The sequence below is a fragment of the Corylus avellana genome, chromosome 3 (genome assembly GCF_965113065.1).
Source record: "Corylus avellana chromosome 3, dhCorAvel1.hap1.2, whole genome shotgun sequence".
In the NCBI taxonomy this organism is placed as follows: domain Eukaryota; kingdom Viridiplantae; phylum Streptophyta; class Magnoliopsida; order Fagales; family Betulaceae; genus Corylus; species Corylus avellana.
Window position 1 is genome coordinate 16,145,793 of NC_142492.1, and position 16,437 is coordinate 16,162,229.

At 39.2% G+C, this 16,437-nt stretch overlaps 1 protein-coding gene across 1 annotated transcript; it reads right to left on the reverse strand.

The window, feature by feature from the left end:
* Positions 1-3,879: 3,879 nt before the first annotated feature.
* HOP2 (stress-inducible protein) lies at positions 3,880-10,827 on the reverse strand. The gene is made up of 7 exons (XM_059586618.2): positions 9,736-10,827; positions 5,601-5,889; positions 5,159-5,244; positions 4,825-5,048; positions 4,641-4,707; positions 4,489-4,548; positions 3,880-4,374 (listed from the first exon to the last, which is right to left on the reverse strand). The coding sequence occupies exons 1-7, from the start codon at positions 10,627-10,629 to the stop codon at positions 4,261-4,263; spliced, it is 1,734 nt and encodes a 577-aa protein (XP_059442601.2). The 5' UTR covers positions 10,630-10,827; the 3' UTR covers positions 3,880-4,260.
* Positions 10,828-16,437: the final 5,610 nt, after the last annotated feature.

The following is a 16,437-nucleotide window of genomic DNA, read 5'->3' on the forward strand; positions in this document are numbered from 1 at the left end:
TTAAATTCAAGCCTTTAAAGTTAACAACGCAACTGTTTAGCAGTCCCTGACAATGGCGCCAAAAATTGATGTAGTCTTTTCGTTGTGCAAAAATTATAAATAATAAAATTACCACTCGCAATAGAATGAATCCTTGTAGGATAGAGCTATATTGAGGGTGTCGAAATTCAAGGACTACGCTAATGTTGTTATCAAGTTTTTCAGGATTAGTTCTAACTTGATTTAAAAGAGATTGATTTGTTTTTTATTGTAAAGTAAATGCATAAAAGTAAGAGCAAAAGTAGATTGTAATGAGAAGAAGAATGGGGGGTTAACTTCATCACTAACCGCATAACAATGGTCAATCATATTTTAATAATAAAAATTCCTTCTATGCATGATAAGACTTGTGTCACTCGAGTAGTCAAGAAACTATCATTATTAAGAAATAAGTATAATCTATCTTGGGTTGGCACGGACCGTCTGCCTAACCTCTAGATACGGTACAATCCTTCTTCCATAGGTATGGACTATCAAATATCTTAATTTGTTACACACAATCAATGGATAAGCATAACTCATCTTCGGTTCGTATGAATTGTCTACCTAAATTACACTAAATTAGGGTGTAGACAAATTCGCCTTTCCTAAGCATGGCCTATCAAATCCTATTGATCAAGTGTCAATTAAAATAGTTGTCTAACAATCATTCATATAATCACAAAATATATGAAGTAGATTGCGATGAGAAGAAGAATAGCATTGATAGTTTGATATTTTCACTTTTAATATTTACTATACATATAATCAATTAGTTATTGCTGCTTAACATATATCGACCATTGTTATTTGTTACTTAATATATATATATATATATATATATATATAATAAAATAAAAATCTATATACTATATTTGTTATTATTGACTATATATTGTTATTTGTTACTTAGTTAAAAATATACCAGTCGAACCTAATATGAGCTTGCTCAAGAACTTAACCGAGTCGTGCCGATCTAGGGTTCGCACGGGAGTGGCTTTGCTCGCTTACACTCCTAGTTCCACCTGATAAACCAGATTTCAAATTCAATTCAATGGTCCAGTTCAATTTTGAAAGTGTGAGAGCTTATTTTAACAAGAGCTGAAAGTATGTATTTATAGTGTTTAGTGAGAATATAGCCATTTAGCAACAATATAGTCAACATAGCCGTTTATATGAACGGTAACTATCAGCTTTGAAAGAATTAAGAATGATAGCTATCAGTTTTGAGGATATTTTGAAAAGATTTGAATCTGATTTTTGAGTCAAGAATGGTGTCTTATCGGTTTTAGAGTGAATAAAGTTGAGCAGGAAATAGTTCCACTGATAGACCAATTTTCATATTCAAGTAAACGTCTTTACAATATTTATGTGTTTATTTACTTTAATTTTACAATGTAAATAAGGAAGTACCCTCTATTTGGATTCAATAAAAAATACTAAAAAATTAAATTCTCATTAGATCAAATGTCAAAATTCAGTTTTAGTACAAAATACGACTTCCGACAGTTTATTAACAAATGAGGCCCTCAAGAGTTCAGACATTAAGAGCTTTTACAAGATTATCCTAACTCTTATAAAGATTCTTTAACCTTGAGTTCTTGATTGCTTAGGAGTTGGCTTCTTGCTTTAAATTTCAAATGTCTTCCAATGCCTCTGGTTTTTATATCCTTTAACAAAGTGTGTTTGCAACTATCATACTTGAAATAAACATATTATAACAACATGATGGAATTTGTTATCATCCAAACATATGCAAAATGATTAAATTGAAGCTATAAAGCAAACAAAATTTACAATGGGGAAGGTCCAACAAGAGTTGGTGCAACGGTAGGAGAGTGATGACGCATGTGATACATGTCGCTGCGAGAGGGAATTTGAAAAGACATTAAAAAATATGGTTTACACTAAAAAAAATTTAAAATGCTTTACCAATATTATGATAGGGAAGGTGAGACGCAGAAGCCTCTCTACCATTTCAGTAAGGATCCGGATCCAGTTCACGGTTCAGATTTTTTGAAAAAGATCTAAGGTACAAAATCAGCCACATCATCAAACACCCAATTAACAACGTCTAAAAGAAAACGTAAACTTTAACGGCAAATCCCTCTTCCATCCAAACCCATCCCTTGCCACTTCATCTACCAGCGACTCTTTCTCTGATTGGGTTTCTCCACTGCAATCTCCGTCGTCGCTAGCTTTGGCCTGCCATGAACAAATAACAAGGAAGAAGACTCTCAACTTCTACAGCTCCGGAGCTCTTTCTCTGCGATGAGTTTCTCCACCACCACCTCCTCCGTTGCTCTCTTTTTGTGTGCAATTGGCTGCAAGATGCTTGAGTATTGCGTTTTAAATGGATAAGTGGTACTTTTTTTTTTTCTTTCTCCTCTGTCTTGGAAGAATGGCAGTAACTGCAAGAACCCAGGAAGGATTAGAGGAATGGGGATATGTTGAAGTCAGATTCTTTTTTTTTTTTTTTTTTTTCTTTTTAATTTTCTCAAATGGAATGTTGATATTTGCTTTTGGATCGTGTTACAGAGAAGCTTGTATGTTTTGGTTGCTCACAGAAGTCCCTAGAGTTGAGGATGCCTCTAAGCCGAGGAATTGAGATAGGGATTTTTGAAAACAATTTGAAACCGAGGACTTCGACATGGTGGTGGTGGAGAAAGAGCCGCCGTTACCGGAATCATTTTTTTTTTCTTCTAATTGCGTTAGCAAAAATATTACAATACTCTTCCTTTATGGGATTTTACAGATAGAATATGCATACACAACTCTGTTATATGGTATGAATGTCCATGTGAGTAAATATTCTACTTGTTTGTCTAGATCTCTCTCTTTCTCTCTCAAGCAATAACACACAAACACAGAGTCTTCTTCCTTATTCTTTGTTCATGGCCGAGGAACACCAAAAGCCAGCACGGAGGAGATGGTGATGCAAAAATGTACCACAGAGAAGGATCTGCCGGAGCCGGAGAAGCCAGGTACGATGGTTGAGAAAGTGGGGAAGGAAAAGGGGAACTTGGGTTTGGATGGAAGAGAAGCTTTGATGTTAAAGTTTAACGTTTTCTTCAGATGACAGAGTTAAAGCTCATCTTATTTTTCTAAATGACGTGGCAACATTTTAACCTTGGATTCTTTTAAAACAACCTAAGCCATTAACTGAATACTCTCAATTTCAAATGAAATGGAGAGAATCCGTTTCCTTTCAGTAAAGGCCAGTTTGAAATTACATTTATAAATCTCAAAAGTGTCTTTAGTACCTAAAAAACTAATTTTTTTTTTAAAAAAAAAATCATTTGATAAAAAAAATTTAAAACGCTTTTAAAAGTCAAAAAGCTTAAAAATAACCAAAACACTTAGTAAAAGCTTAAAAACATGTTTAAAATTATGCTTGAAAAATAAAATTTTGAAGTATTTAGTAAAAGCTTTAAAACATGTTTAAAATTACATTTGAAAAATAAAATTTTGAAGTAAAAAGCGTCTTGTAACAAAAGCTTCATTTACCTCCGAGAATAAGGCACAGCAGGCAACAGCTCATACGTGATGAACCTCAAAATCCCTAGGGTCGAAGATGTTGCACCTCAGAACCCCTGTTACTGTTTTTTTAAAGGATATAAGTTTTTTTTTTTTTTTTTTTTTTGGTTTTGAAGTGTTCTAATGGGACAAAAAGGTAAAAATAATTTTAAATATTTTGTGATTTTAGTAATTTGTTATTGTTTTTATTTTAAAAAAATAATAAAATAAATAAAATAAAATAACAGAATAAAAATGATCGAGAGACTATGGTTTAACATACAAAGCCTAGTTTGCGGCAGCTTAAACACCAATCAAACCTTTCCAGTCTGGACAACATAAACGTGGGAAGAATCTGGCTTCATAATGTTTCAATTTTCAGTGAATTGACAGGACAGCACCTTCTAAAACAAAAAAGTACGGCCTTTCATCGAGTTGAACCAAAGACTAAATCCAGGCGTCTAAAATTACACGCCTTGTAGAACATGTGTTGCGCAGGCGCCCCCGCGAGCGTGTGAGAGAGGGGTGTAGCTCAATACACAATAAAGGCCTCCACTAAACAAATTGAAAGCTAGAAACATCTCAAAATTTTCCAACCAAAAGTCTTTCTTTTTTTTTTTTTTGTTGTTGTTGTGAACTAGACAACTAGTTTACTCAATTCACACAAAAGTACATTTTGAATGATGCAAAAGTTTTTTTGTCCATGCCACATCTTCCCCCTCAGATTCATCTGATCTGGACAATTCCGGCACTAACCAGCTTCTGGATCTTGTTCATCACCATTGGGTTCTTTGTGTGTTCCTGAGCGGCCCTGGGATTTTCCTGGAAATCAACCAAAACCTGCATCCATCACCCAAACCCTCTTTAGTCGGTCTATCTATCCACATAGCTCAGAAGACACTAAAATATCCAATTTCACTCTTATGGAACAAGAAATTTGAAAACCAGCATTACCTGTCTCATCACAGGGTCTTGGAGGATGTTCTGAATTTCAGGGTCCTGCATTCCTTTGGCCTGCAAGATGGGGAAGGTTACTTAAGAACACAGCCCAACATGGTTTCATAAAATCAGTCAGTCTTTAACACAAGTTTGAATAAATCACAGACCTGTCTCTCCTTCAATTCCTCGGGGGTCAAATCCCCACGACTAGCCTTGTTAATTTGTCCGATGCACCTGCAATGGATTTTGAAATGGCAGTTAAACAAGGCCTTCTACTATCATGCATGTGTGGATAGGCTCACAAACAGTCAATTGAGAGACAAGTTACATAGATGTACTCATGTACCATACCTCTTCACACCATCAACCAATTCCAGGTTGTTAGGATCATGCTTCAGCCCCTCCCGATATGTTTCCAAAGCTTTGTCGTATTCTTTCATGAAAAACTGGACGGCACCTTTTCTATTATAACCCTTGGAAAAGGTTGGATCGAGTTCAATGCACTTCTCTGCATCCTTCAATCCCTCAGGCAACGCCCCAAGTTTTGTGTAGCATGCAGCTCTATTACTATAAGCCTGCAAGGCACAAAGTGCTCCAACAGGTGATTGATGGCATTTGCTATGGGAGACTGGCATTTAGAAAATACTTCGTACTAGTAATTAAGTATTGTTAGGAGGCTTTTTACCTTTACATCTTTGGGGTTCCTTCTCAAGGATTCTGTGTAATGCTTCACAGCCTCCGGATACTTTTGCTCCTTGAAATACTCATTACCTACATGCCATGGGTACCAACCAAGTGATATGACAAACAGCAATGCTAGCCAAAAAACCATTTATCTTAGACACAGTTGAATGCACAAATCATATGAGCCCCAAACTTAAAAGAAGGCAAGAACAGCATTTTTAAAAGTTCTACAGGGTGCTATCCATTCAAAAGCAAGTGATGCAATTAAAGTCGAATGATATTACAAGTCACAAAGTATATAGGATCAAAATGAGTTGATAAGAAGACACAACATAGATATGAAGAAACTGTTCATCGGAAAGAAATTACCTCCACAGAAAGAAACCGCAACATCATACATGAAACAAACAAAACAATAGGCAGATTGTTATAGAAGGCAATACCTTTCTCACGCTCCACATCAGCTAAGTTAGGATCAAAGTACTCTTGTTGCTCTAGTTCCTTCCTTGCTTTTTCAGCATCATTTAGTTTCTTCAATGTGTCTGGATTGCGATGCTCAGTAAGAGCTTTCTGGAAACACTCAATAGCAGGTTCATAGTCCTTTGAGCATTTTGCCATTTTCACCAGGGCAGTTCCCTTTCTGGTCAAAGCTTTTGCTATCATCTTAAAGTCTGATCTAAGCTCTCTTCCCCTTTCAACAGCCTTATCACAATCTTTAATGCATTCCTCATACTGAAACAACAATAACAATAGATATTCAGAGAGTAGTTAAAAATAAATAAATGCCACACCAGACACTGTAATACAGCCCACTATAAAGTTCATTGTTGCTCTGTATATGTCTCGAACTGTAATTAGGCATATACTTCAAACTGAAAAAAGAATAGTGAAGGCAATTGCTAGGGCCATTTTAGATGCTCACTTCTAACAGTGCCAAAGGCAGGCCATACACATTGACAAGAGAACATGTTTGATGCAAGAGACAATACAAATTAACAAACTCCTACTGGTGCTGCTCTATCTATAGAGCTAAAACAAAAGGTGTATGAAAACCTACCTTACATTTTACAATCTCAATCGTTACCTCATTAATGTTTGGTATTACAAGTTTACATACCAGTTACACTATAAATTGTGTCAAGATTACAGGATTTGGTTTCAGCAGGTTGTGACAGGGTGAGGTTGATATATATATTCCAGGTATGGGGGGAAGGAGGTTGATGTCGAGGTAGCCAATTGCAACAATCCTCCTCTGAGCCAAGGTTTTCAGCATTGCTCAGATTAGGTCAGAATAAGGTTGTTCCAGCTATAATGAATTAAGAATCTGACAAATTATACAACAATCCTCACTCATTGCTAGCCAACCTCTTATCACATCATAGCCAGTGAATCAAATTAAAAAGAACTTACATTGATGTACAACCAAGTCCAAATGCACTTAATGTTGCAATAAATTTATAAATCAAAACCCAATAATGTTGATAAAGAATAAAACAATAGAAACTTCCAGAAAATCACATAATAAGCCCCAATGTCCACATCCACATGAACCCCCACTCATTAAGCTAAACAACCCAATATGCCAGGGGTTATCTACAGCAAATTTTGGAGTTTTTTTCCCGCTAACCCTTTCCATTCTCCAATCTTAGTATCAGATGCACGCATTGAGAGAGCTTTATAATATCTAAACACAACACATATAGAAGAGACCTGACTCTCGATGGGTGACACCATTATCTCAGGAAAAAAAGTGATCACGGTAGACCCTTCTGCCACACAGGTCATAGACATAAAAGGTTGAGGTGTCAAGAAGAGGATCCATCAAGAAAGATTTGTCACAAGCAAAGGAATCCCATAGCTATCCTTAATATTGCATTCTTCTAAAATGTATGTCTTGGAAATTAATGAACGCCAACATGGGTTGGTAAAGTTAGAATCTAAATCAAGATCAATGAGTATGTGAGGCGGTTATTTGATAACTTCCTACTAATTTGAATTGGAATAGAACTCGATTATCATAGGTTAATACATCTCTCTGCTAGAACTTCTCCCTTCCTTCCTAAAGCTCTAGTGGAGGGACACTACATTGGTTATAAAAGGAACCGAACATACTTTCATGAACACACTCAAAAACTACATCAAGAACCCTAAAACTAGAAGTGTGAAAATTCTAACAAGACTCCAGTAGCCGCCTATTAAATGACGAAGAACTCTAGTTCTTCAGGTCACGCATTGGACATGGGCCACAGGACATCCAACCTGTGGGAGAACCAGTTGGAGTGGGGTATATCAATTAACCCTCATTTTACATTATTGGTATCAGCACCCTCTAATGCTTGTTTTCGCCCCTATGAATGTAATTTCATTTTTTATAATGCATTTGAATGGGTTTATAAGCATGGAAGCATGATATGCCCCCCCCTTTTTTTTACATCGGATTTTGAATTATAGGCCATGCTATGACATGTTTTAGGCCAAATGTTTTACATGATTATGTCTCTTATGATGTTAGTAAAATAATCCTAAAATATGGTGAAGTTACGTGGCTTGTAGTGGGAGAATTTTGCTAAATGCTAATCCTCCTACCAAAGCTACTATGCTAGAAATGTTTTTCAGATGCGTGTCAAAAGTCTAGGACTTCATAGGATACATGATATGAGTTGTCTTGAGGATACCTTATTGGACTTTTGCAATTATTAGGATCTTCTGCATTAATGGAATTGTTCATTTTACTTCACTTTGTGATTTGATACCATATGTAAAGCACACTATTAACGTGTCACTATGCTAAGATCAATCCACTCACATGGATGATCACCCTAGCACTGGAATAGCGAGTTGGATGAGGAAAATGATTCCTTTGGTGCTTAAAAAGGTATCAAGTAATCATCTTGGCAAGCTAAATTCTTGGAATGCCGCCTTAGCATGGCTAAGATGAGACTTATAAGAGTCGCACATGAAGTTTTTCACAACTTCATAAAGCCTGAATAAAGCCAAACTTTAGATCTTAGATAAACACTCGACAAGCAATTGTGCAAAGAAACTCATGTTAGGACACCTTTATGGCAACTAAACTAAGATTCGTACGGTGTTCGCATGTAACAAGCCCAATCAAGTGGGAGCTCCACCGTAGCATACATTTCATGTTGTATGTGCCAAAGACAACCAATTATGAGAGTGACTGGATCTAATGGACCAAAAGGGATGATCTTGCATATGCCCTTTGAACCTAGAACTATGTCATGAAGTGGATGCTTGATGTCGCTACTTTAGCATGTTATCTTAGGACCATGATTAATACGGTCTCACGGAGCATGTCTAGGAAAGCGGTCAAGTTTAAATTAATTGACATGCGTGTCTTGGGCAGATTGTTTGAAACACACCTCCATTTTATGGCTCAACTTGGGTAATCAAGTCATTTTTGTTTTTGATATAATCATAAGAATATTACATGGTACAGGGTCAACAACCATTATTTTGAGCCGTGAGCTCATGAAGGATAAAAGATGTTTAATCTGGTGTGATCAAAAATAGTCTGAGGCATACACGATATATAACGAGTAATGTGTTGTGTTAGTTAGATGGTAACTTAATATAGTGCTCTTACCCTATGCCTTCTCGTCAGGTTGCACACTTCATTTCCTGTATGAGGAGATTGTTTGGATAAGAGATCAGTAGACAAGGAGACAGTTCATGGATATGGTGCCCAATGTGGACAAGTGAGAGATGTTGGAAATTAATGGAATGTCCACATGGGTTGGTAGAGCTAGAATCCAAATTGAGATCAAAGAGTAGGTGAGGTGGTTATTTGATAACTCCCCACTAATTTGGATTGGAATAGAACTTTACTATTATGAGTCAATAAATCTCCCTTCTTTAGGACACCAGTAGAGAAACAATGTTGGCTATAAAAACGTACTTTCATGAACACACTTAGAAAACAGGGAAAACATTTAGTCTCTCCCTCTCTACATTAATTATCTTGAGGGTTACCATCAACAATCCTAGAACTTGAAGTTTGAAAATTCTATGTGAGAAAGAAGAGCTCTAGTTTGTGAGATTGTGCATTGGACATGGGCGGTAAGACAAGCAGTGCATCCAACCTATAGGAGATCCGCTTGCCTATCCACTTGGAGTTAGGTATATCGAATAACCTCATTTTAAAGTACGTACCACTGGTTAATGGCTAAAGTTGCTTCTTCCTAGCCCAACCATATTCCTAAATCATTACCAGCAGTACTAAAAACAAAAATCCCAAAACATCTGGACAACAAATCAAAATTCCCAGTAATCGCCCTTCCACATTAGACCCATCATGTCTTTGTAAATGCACCTTAAAAGACCACCAATCTTTACTTTCGAGCTTGTTTGACACATACTGGGGAGCAACAGAGTTCAAATTATACATACGCACATACAACCATTTAAGATGGTAATATTGAGGCATTCGTAGTCTCAGTCAAATGCAACATGAGTACATAAACTAAATTGTAACCAAAAGCAAGCATAATAACAAATTAAAGAAAAGGGAAAACCAGGTCCAAAAGGAAGTTCTGTAAACCAGATTCATTGGCATACCTGACCCATTTCCAGATGAGTAGCGGCACGATTCAAGATATAGGAAATGTCCTCATCGTCCAACTCCATGGCCTTCGTATAGTGCGCAATCGCTGCATCGAAATCCTTCTTCTTATACGCCGCATTGCCCTGCTCCTTCTCCAACTGCGCCTGCGCTTTCCTCTCCTTCGCCTCCTTCTCCTCATCTGTCAGCTCCATCGTCTCCGGCTCCGGTTCCTTCACCGGCTCAGCCTCCGCAGGCCTCTTCCTCTCCGCCGCCGCCGGCGGTGGTGAGGAAGACTCCGGTATGTCCATGTCCTCCGACGTGGGCGTACGGAACTTTACGTTGAGCAAAACCCCAAGCGATTGCATAACCCTCTGGTCTTTGAGATAGAGATTGAGATTGCTAGGGTTTTTCTGGATCTCCTGCATCATTTTCACGAAATCTGGCTGCTGAAGGTAGGCTCTGGTGCTAGAATCGGCGGTGAGCTTGGCCCACATCTCTGGCCCCGAGAACGCGTCGCCGAAGGGGTTTCCCGCCGGCGGCGCTGCGCGGGAACGGGAAGCCGCGGCCTGGGCGTCGGTTAAGCCAGATTTGAGGCCCTGGTTGTTGGGGTCGTACTCGAGGCCCTTCTTGTACGAGTCAATGGCGTCGTGGTAGTGGCCCAAGCCGACGTGGGCGGCGCCAAGCCGGCTGTAGCCCTTGGACCAGTCGGGCTTCAGTTCGACGGTCTTCTCGGCGTCGGCGAGCGCCTCGGAGTATTGTTGGAGAGAGGCGTAGGCGGCGGAGCGGTTGGAGTAGAGGACATGGTTGGTCGGGGCGAGAGAGATGGCCTCCGTGAAGTGGCGGACAGCGTTAGAGAAGTCTCCGGCGGAGAAGGCAGCGTTGCCCTTCGCTTTGGCTTCTTCGGCCATGGAAGGAATCAGAGAAATCGAAAACAAAGGGGTTGCGTGTAGAGAGCGTAGGAGGGTTTGGGAAGAAATGGAAAAGGGGGTAGTGAGCTTATAAATGAAGGAAAAGGACGAGAGAGTTCTGGCGAGTAGGTGTGAGAGGGGGGTTCTGGAATCTTCGGTTCGTGCGCGACTTTGTAGGAGGGTCAGGGGAGTCTTTGTTTGGGAGGACCGGGAAGGAATTCGAGGCCTCAAATTATGGTCTAGAACAATCTACTTAAAAAACAATAATAAAATATTATTTTTATTTTAAAATATTATTAATAAAAAATTTGTAAAATTTTTTGTAGTGGCCGACCACCATTGTTTAAACTCTAGCCACCCCAGACCGGCCCAATGGCTAAAAAAAACAAAAAAAAAAAAAATTAGTTGGCCATTGGCCCTTGGGGGTGGTTTGGCCACCCCCAACCGGCCCTTGGGGGTGGTTCGACCACCTAATTATTTTTTTTTATTTTTTAGCCCTTGAGGGTTGCCAAACTACTCCTAAGGGTCAAGGGGTGGCTTCGACCACCCTAAACAGTCTAGAGTGGTCAAAGCTACCCCTAGCCTCTAATAGTGGTGGCCGGCCACCACCTAGGATGGCCAGCTACCACAAAAAAATTTACAAATTTTTTCAAGTTTTTTATTAATTTTATTTTATTTTTTTAAAATAAAAGTAATATTTTATTATTATTTTTTTAGTAGATTGTTCTGGACCGTTGGGTCACCAAATCCATAATTTGAGCATCTCGGTGAATGGATGCGTCTATACTTATCATCATTTTTTGTCACATATCCTATTTTTATTCTTTTCGGAATGTAATTTTTCCCTTATGATTAATTTAATTGTTATTGTTTTATGAAATTCTGGTAGTGTGAGGGGTGAAATGTAATTTACTGAAAAATAAAGTTACTCAGATTTGTAATTTACCACTTGCACTACCTCAAGAGAGTCATCTTCAAGGATGATATCCATGAGTCCCAACTATCCCACGAGCACCACTGCTGTCCACACCGCAATAGCTTCCGCAACCATTGGGTCGCTAATATAAGGACGTGTCAAACACTGGATAGCTAACACCCCACCAATGTAGTCACGTACCACAATCCCTACTCCTATTATCTTTTTTTGCTTGTCAACAGCCGCATCCTGGTTGAGCTTCACTGTCCCCTCAGGTGGTGCTTTCCAAGCGTCTATTGTTTGCTGACCGGCCTTCCTCCTACCGTTGTTCACCCCTTGAGTCACTTTTAAATGAAACTCTAGTTGATCAGTTAGTATTTGAACGACAGTCTTCAGAGGGGTAAACACATCCTCAAACACCATCTTATTTCGTCTCAGCCAGACTTGCCTAGCAATACATACTACCTTATCAAAATCCGGAGCCTCCAACCGTTCGAGAAGCTTCGTAAGTATATGACGGAAATCATCCTCATCGCTAGTGCTTTTCTGAATTTTGGCATTGCAATCTAGCCAGACATCTCGAGCTACGGGACAGCTCCACAAAGCATGACCCACTGTCTCCACCTCCCTACGACACACCGGGCATAACAGATCATTAGTAATTTTCCGTTTAAAAATGTTCTCCTTTGTAGGAAGAACATTATTGTATGTTTGCCATATAAACATTTTAACCACCCTTGGTCCTTGAATCCGCCATATCCTTTTCCACAAAGATGTCATTGTGTCTTGCGTAGAGCCACCTCCTTCCTCCCTTGAACTCATCTCTTTTGCCAAATGATAAGCACTGCGCATCGAGAAGATATCATTCTTGTTTCCCACCCACACTACTTGATCCTGTTGTGCTTGGGGGCATATGGCCATACCACAGATCATACCAATCTCCTCCTCCTTAAAAATTTCCTGGACAAGAGGGATGTTCCACCATTGTGTGTCCCAATCAATTAACTCACTGACCTTGGCTTCGGAGTCAAGCACACGAACCGGGGTTTGGATAGCATATGTCGTCGGGGATGGTAACCACTTGTCACCCCAAATTTTAATATTCCTCCCGTTCCCCACCCTCCACATCAGCCCTTCTTTTAGCAAATATTTTGCATTCCAAATACTCCGCCACACATACGAAGGTCTTTTGCTCAATGGAGTATCTAGAAAATTCCATTGGTGTAGTATTTCTCCTTCAATATCCTGGCAACTAGGGAATCTAGATTTTTCATTAGACGCCACTCTTGCTTGGCAAGCAAAGCTGTGTTGAAGCATTCCAAATCGCGGAAACCCAAACCCCCTATCTCCTTAGCTTTTCCCATTTTGTCCCAACTCATCCAAGCTACTTTTTTGTCATTCTCTTTATGCCCCCACCAGAACTTTGCCATCATGGAGTTAATGTCATTACATAAGGTTTTTGAAAGCTAAAAAACACTCATTGTGTAGGTGGGTATAGCTTGTACGACTGCCTTCAACAATACCTATTTCCCTGCATGAGAGAGGAACTTCTCTTTCCATCCTTGCATCTTGTCCCACATACACCCTTTTATCCCTGAAAGTGAGGAAACTTTGGATCTTCCTATAAGAGCTGGCAGCCCTAAATATTTTCATACTTTTGGGTGGAGTTAATAGCCGCTACGGATAGGATTTGAGCCCTTGTATCTACATCAGTGTTTCAACTGAAAAAATAAAAATAAAAAATAAAAAAAAAAAGGGAGGTCTTTCCTTTGTTTAGCTTTTGGCCCGAAGCTTTCTCATAGTCTTTTAATACCTTTTGAATACAATACCATTCAATGATGTCCGCTTTGCAAAAAAGAAGTCTATCATCTGTAAAGAAAAGATGATTTAACCGCGTTCCTCCTCGGGTAAGTGGTAACCCAATAATGCCCCCAACTCTTTCCATCTTCTTTAGCCCTGTGCTTAAGCCTTCAGCACATAAGATAAAAAAGTATGGTGAAAGCAGATCCCCTTGCCTCAGCTCCCTTGAAGGCGTGATTTTTCCATAAGGTCTACCATTGATCAAAACTGAATAGGTCACCGTTCTTACACATGTAATCAACATTTGCACCCACCTATTAGCAAAGCTGACCCTTCTCATGACAGTTTCTGAAAATCCCCATTCAACTTTGTCATATGCCTTACTAATATCTAGTTTTAGAGCCATATACCCCTCCCTTCCTTTCAACCGTGTATCCATAGTGTACAACACATCAAAAGCAATGAGAATATTGTTCGTGATCAACCTTCTTGGAATGAAGGCACTTTGATTTGGCAATATAATCTCTCCCAGAACCTTCTTCATTCTAATGCTAACACTTTTGCTATAAGCTTGTAAATAATATTACAAAGACTAATAGGACGAAATTCAGTAATATGAGTGGGATTTTGATTCTTAGGTATCAAGGCTATATAGGTTTCATTAATGTCAGCATCAAAAATACCCTCATTAAGAAAATCAAGCACAACTGCACATACCTCATTTCGGACTGTTTCCCAAGCTTTTTGGTAGATGCTAGCTGTGAAGCCATCAGGTCCAGGGGACTTTAATGGATGCATTTGGGAGAGAGCAAACTTCACATCTTCTCTCACAAAAGGACGCAAAAGCCACTCATTCATCTCAAGGGTTACCCGTGCCTCAAGCCCCTTTAAGCATCCATCAACTCCAATTGTACCTTTAGTTTTGAACAATTTTTGATAAAAGCTCACAAAAGCTTGGCCAATCTCCTCTGGTTTGGACCACTCTCTGTCTTCATCATCCCACACTCGCTTAATTTGATTAATCCTCCTCCTATGACTCACCCAAGCATGGAAAAACAGAGTATTTCTACCCCCATTCTAGTACCAGTGTTGTTTCGCACGCTACTTCCACTTAATATCTTTGTGTCCCAATAGGTAATCAATTTCTAATTGCAACTGCTTAATAGCCTCCTAAAACCCTTCCCCTTCTTCTTTTAGCAACCGCGCCAATTGTTTTGTTTCCTTTTTCATCGTATCCTCAATATTCCTATATTTCCTTCTTCTCTACCCTTGAAGCCGTGACTGGCACTACTCATGATTGCGCCTTACTGCCAGCATTGCCCCCCTTCTATACACGTCCCCTCACATGCCTCTTGGATAACCTTTCCACAGTCTGAATCAAGCCACCACCTCTCTTCAAATTTGAAACCCCTTTTGCCACCCCCATGACTCTTTTCCTCCTCTACAAATTTTACCAACACATGGTTGTGATCTGAGGCCCTGGCTGCTAGAATAATCACCTATGTCCCTCTATGACTCTCGCACCAAGTACTACTGGCCAATGCTCTATCAAGTCTCATATGAGTGATTATACCATCCATCCGTTTATTGGACCATGTAAAATGTGGTCCACTAAATCCAAGATCTCTCAAGTAGCAATCTTCCAATGCAAGTCTGAAAGCAGCCATACTCCCCTCACTTCGCCTCGAAATTCTTGTTTTGTCATCTTGATGAGTAATTTCATTAAAATCACCTACACAAAGCAATGACTCCGGCGAAAAATACTTGAGGTGCTTTAGAAGTTCCCATGACTCTTTCTGTTTCGAACTGTCTTGTTTACCATAGAATCCTATGAGTTTCCATGGGGGCACTTGTTTCTCTTCACAATGTCATTAATATGTATCCGTGAATAATTTTGAATTTCCAAGTCATTAACTTCCTTCTAAAAAAGACCAAGACCTCTACTCCTTACCACCGAGTCAACTGCAAACATTCCTGCAAATCCAAGCTTGACCCTAATCCATTCCATCCTTCTTTGGCTGCTAATTGTTTCCATGAGAAATAAGAAGCTGTGTTTCTTATCCTTAACCATTTGGCTAAGGTCTCGAACTGTCCGAGGGTTCCTAAGCCCTCGGCAGTTCCAACTTATGAGACTCATTGGGCTTGGCGAGGCTGTTGAACAGCCGCAACCAATACATTTGCTTCCTCTTCCTCCTGGCTCAAACCCCTTTTACTCTTTTTCCTATTCCCTCCCTGCCTGCTGTATCATTATTATTTTTCCTCTTCTTATTGGTTTTAACCTGCAACAGTTATAGATTCCCACGTCCTCCACCCACACGGGCTTGGCATTTCCACTTCCTGACAGTCCCAACCGATCTCTCCTGGACGACCCCAACTCCTTCTTCAATCGCCATTGAAACCACTCCATCCCCTGTTCCCTCCATAAACTATTCTTCCATAGCAACTGATGTGGTATTTTTATGACCAAAAATATCAATTATAAAAATAACCACTCGCAATAGGACGAATCTTTATAAGATACGGCTATAGAGAGGGTGTCGAACCTCAAGGATTGCAGGGGTTTTATTATCAAAATTTAAAAGATTAAAATTAACTTAATTGAAAAGAGATTTGTTTTGATTTTCTTTAAAACTAAAGTGCATGAAAATAAAAAGAGATTTAAAATAAGAGAGAGTGTAGGGTATTGACTTCACCTCTATCCGTACAACAATGGTTAATGATAATTAATCCCAGAAATTCATTCTATGCATGTTATAAATAAACAGAAACTACTTTATTAAAGAATAAGCATAATCTATCTTCGGTTGGCACGGATCGTCCACCTAACCACTAAGATGCGGTACGACCCGTCTTCCCTAAGTATAAATTATCAAATTCTTTAACAGGATACATACAATCAATGAATAAGTGTAACCCATCTTCGGTTGGCACGGACTGTCTACCTAAATTACACTAAACTAGGGTGTAGTACAATCCGTCTTCCCTAGGCATGGCTTATCAAATCCTATTGATCATATGTCAATTAAACCCATTATATAACCATCATCCTCATAATCACAGAAAACAAGAATGATTTGAAATCAATAAAAGTA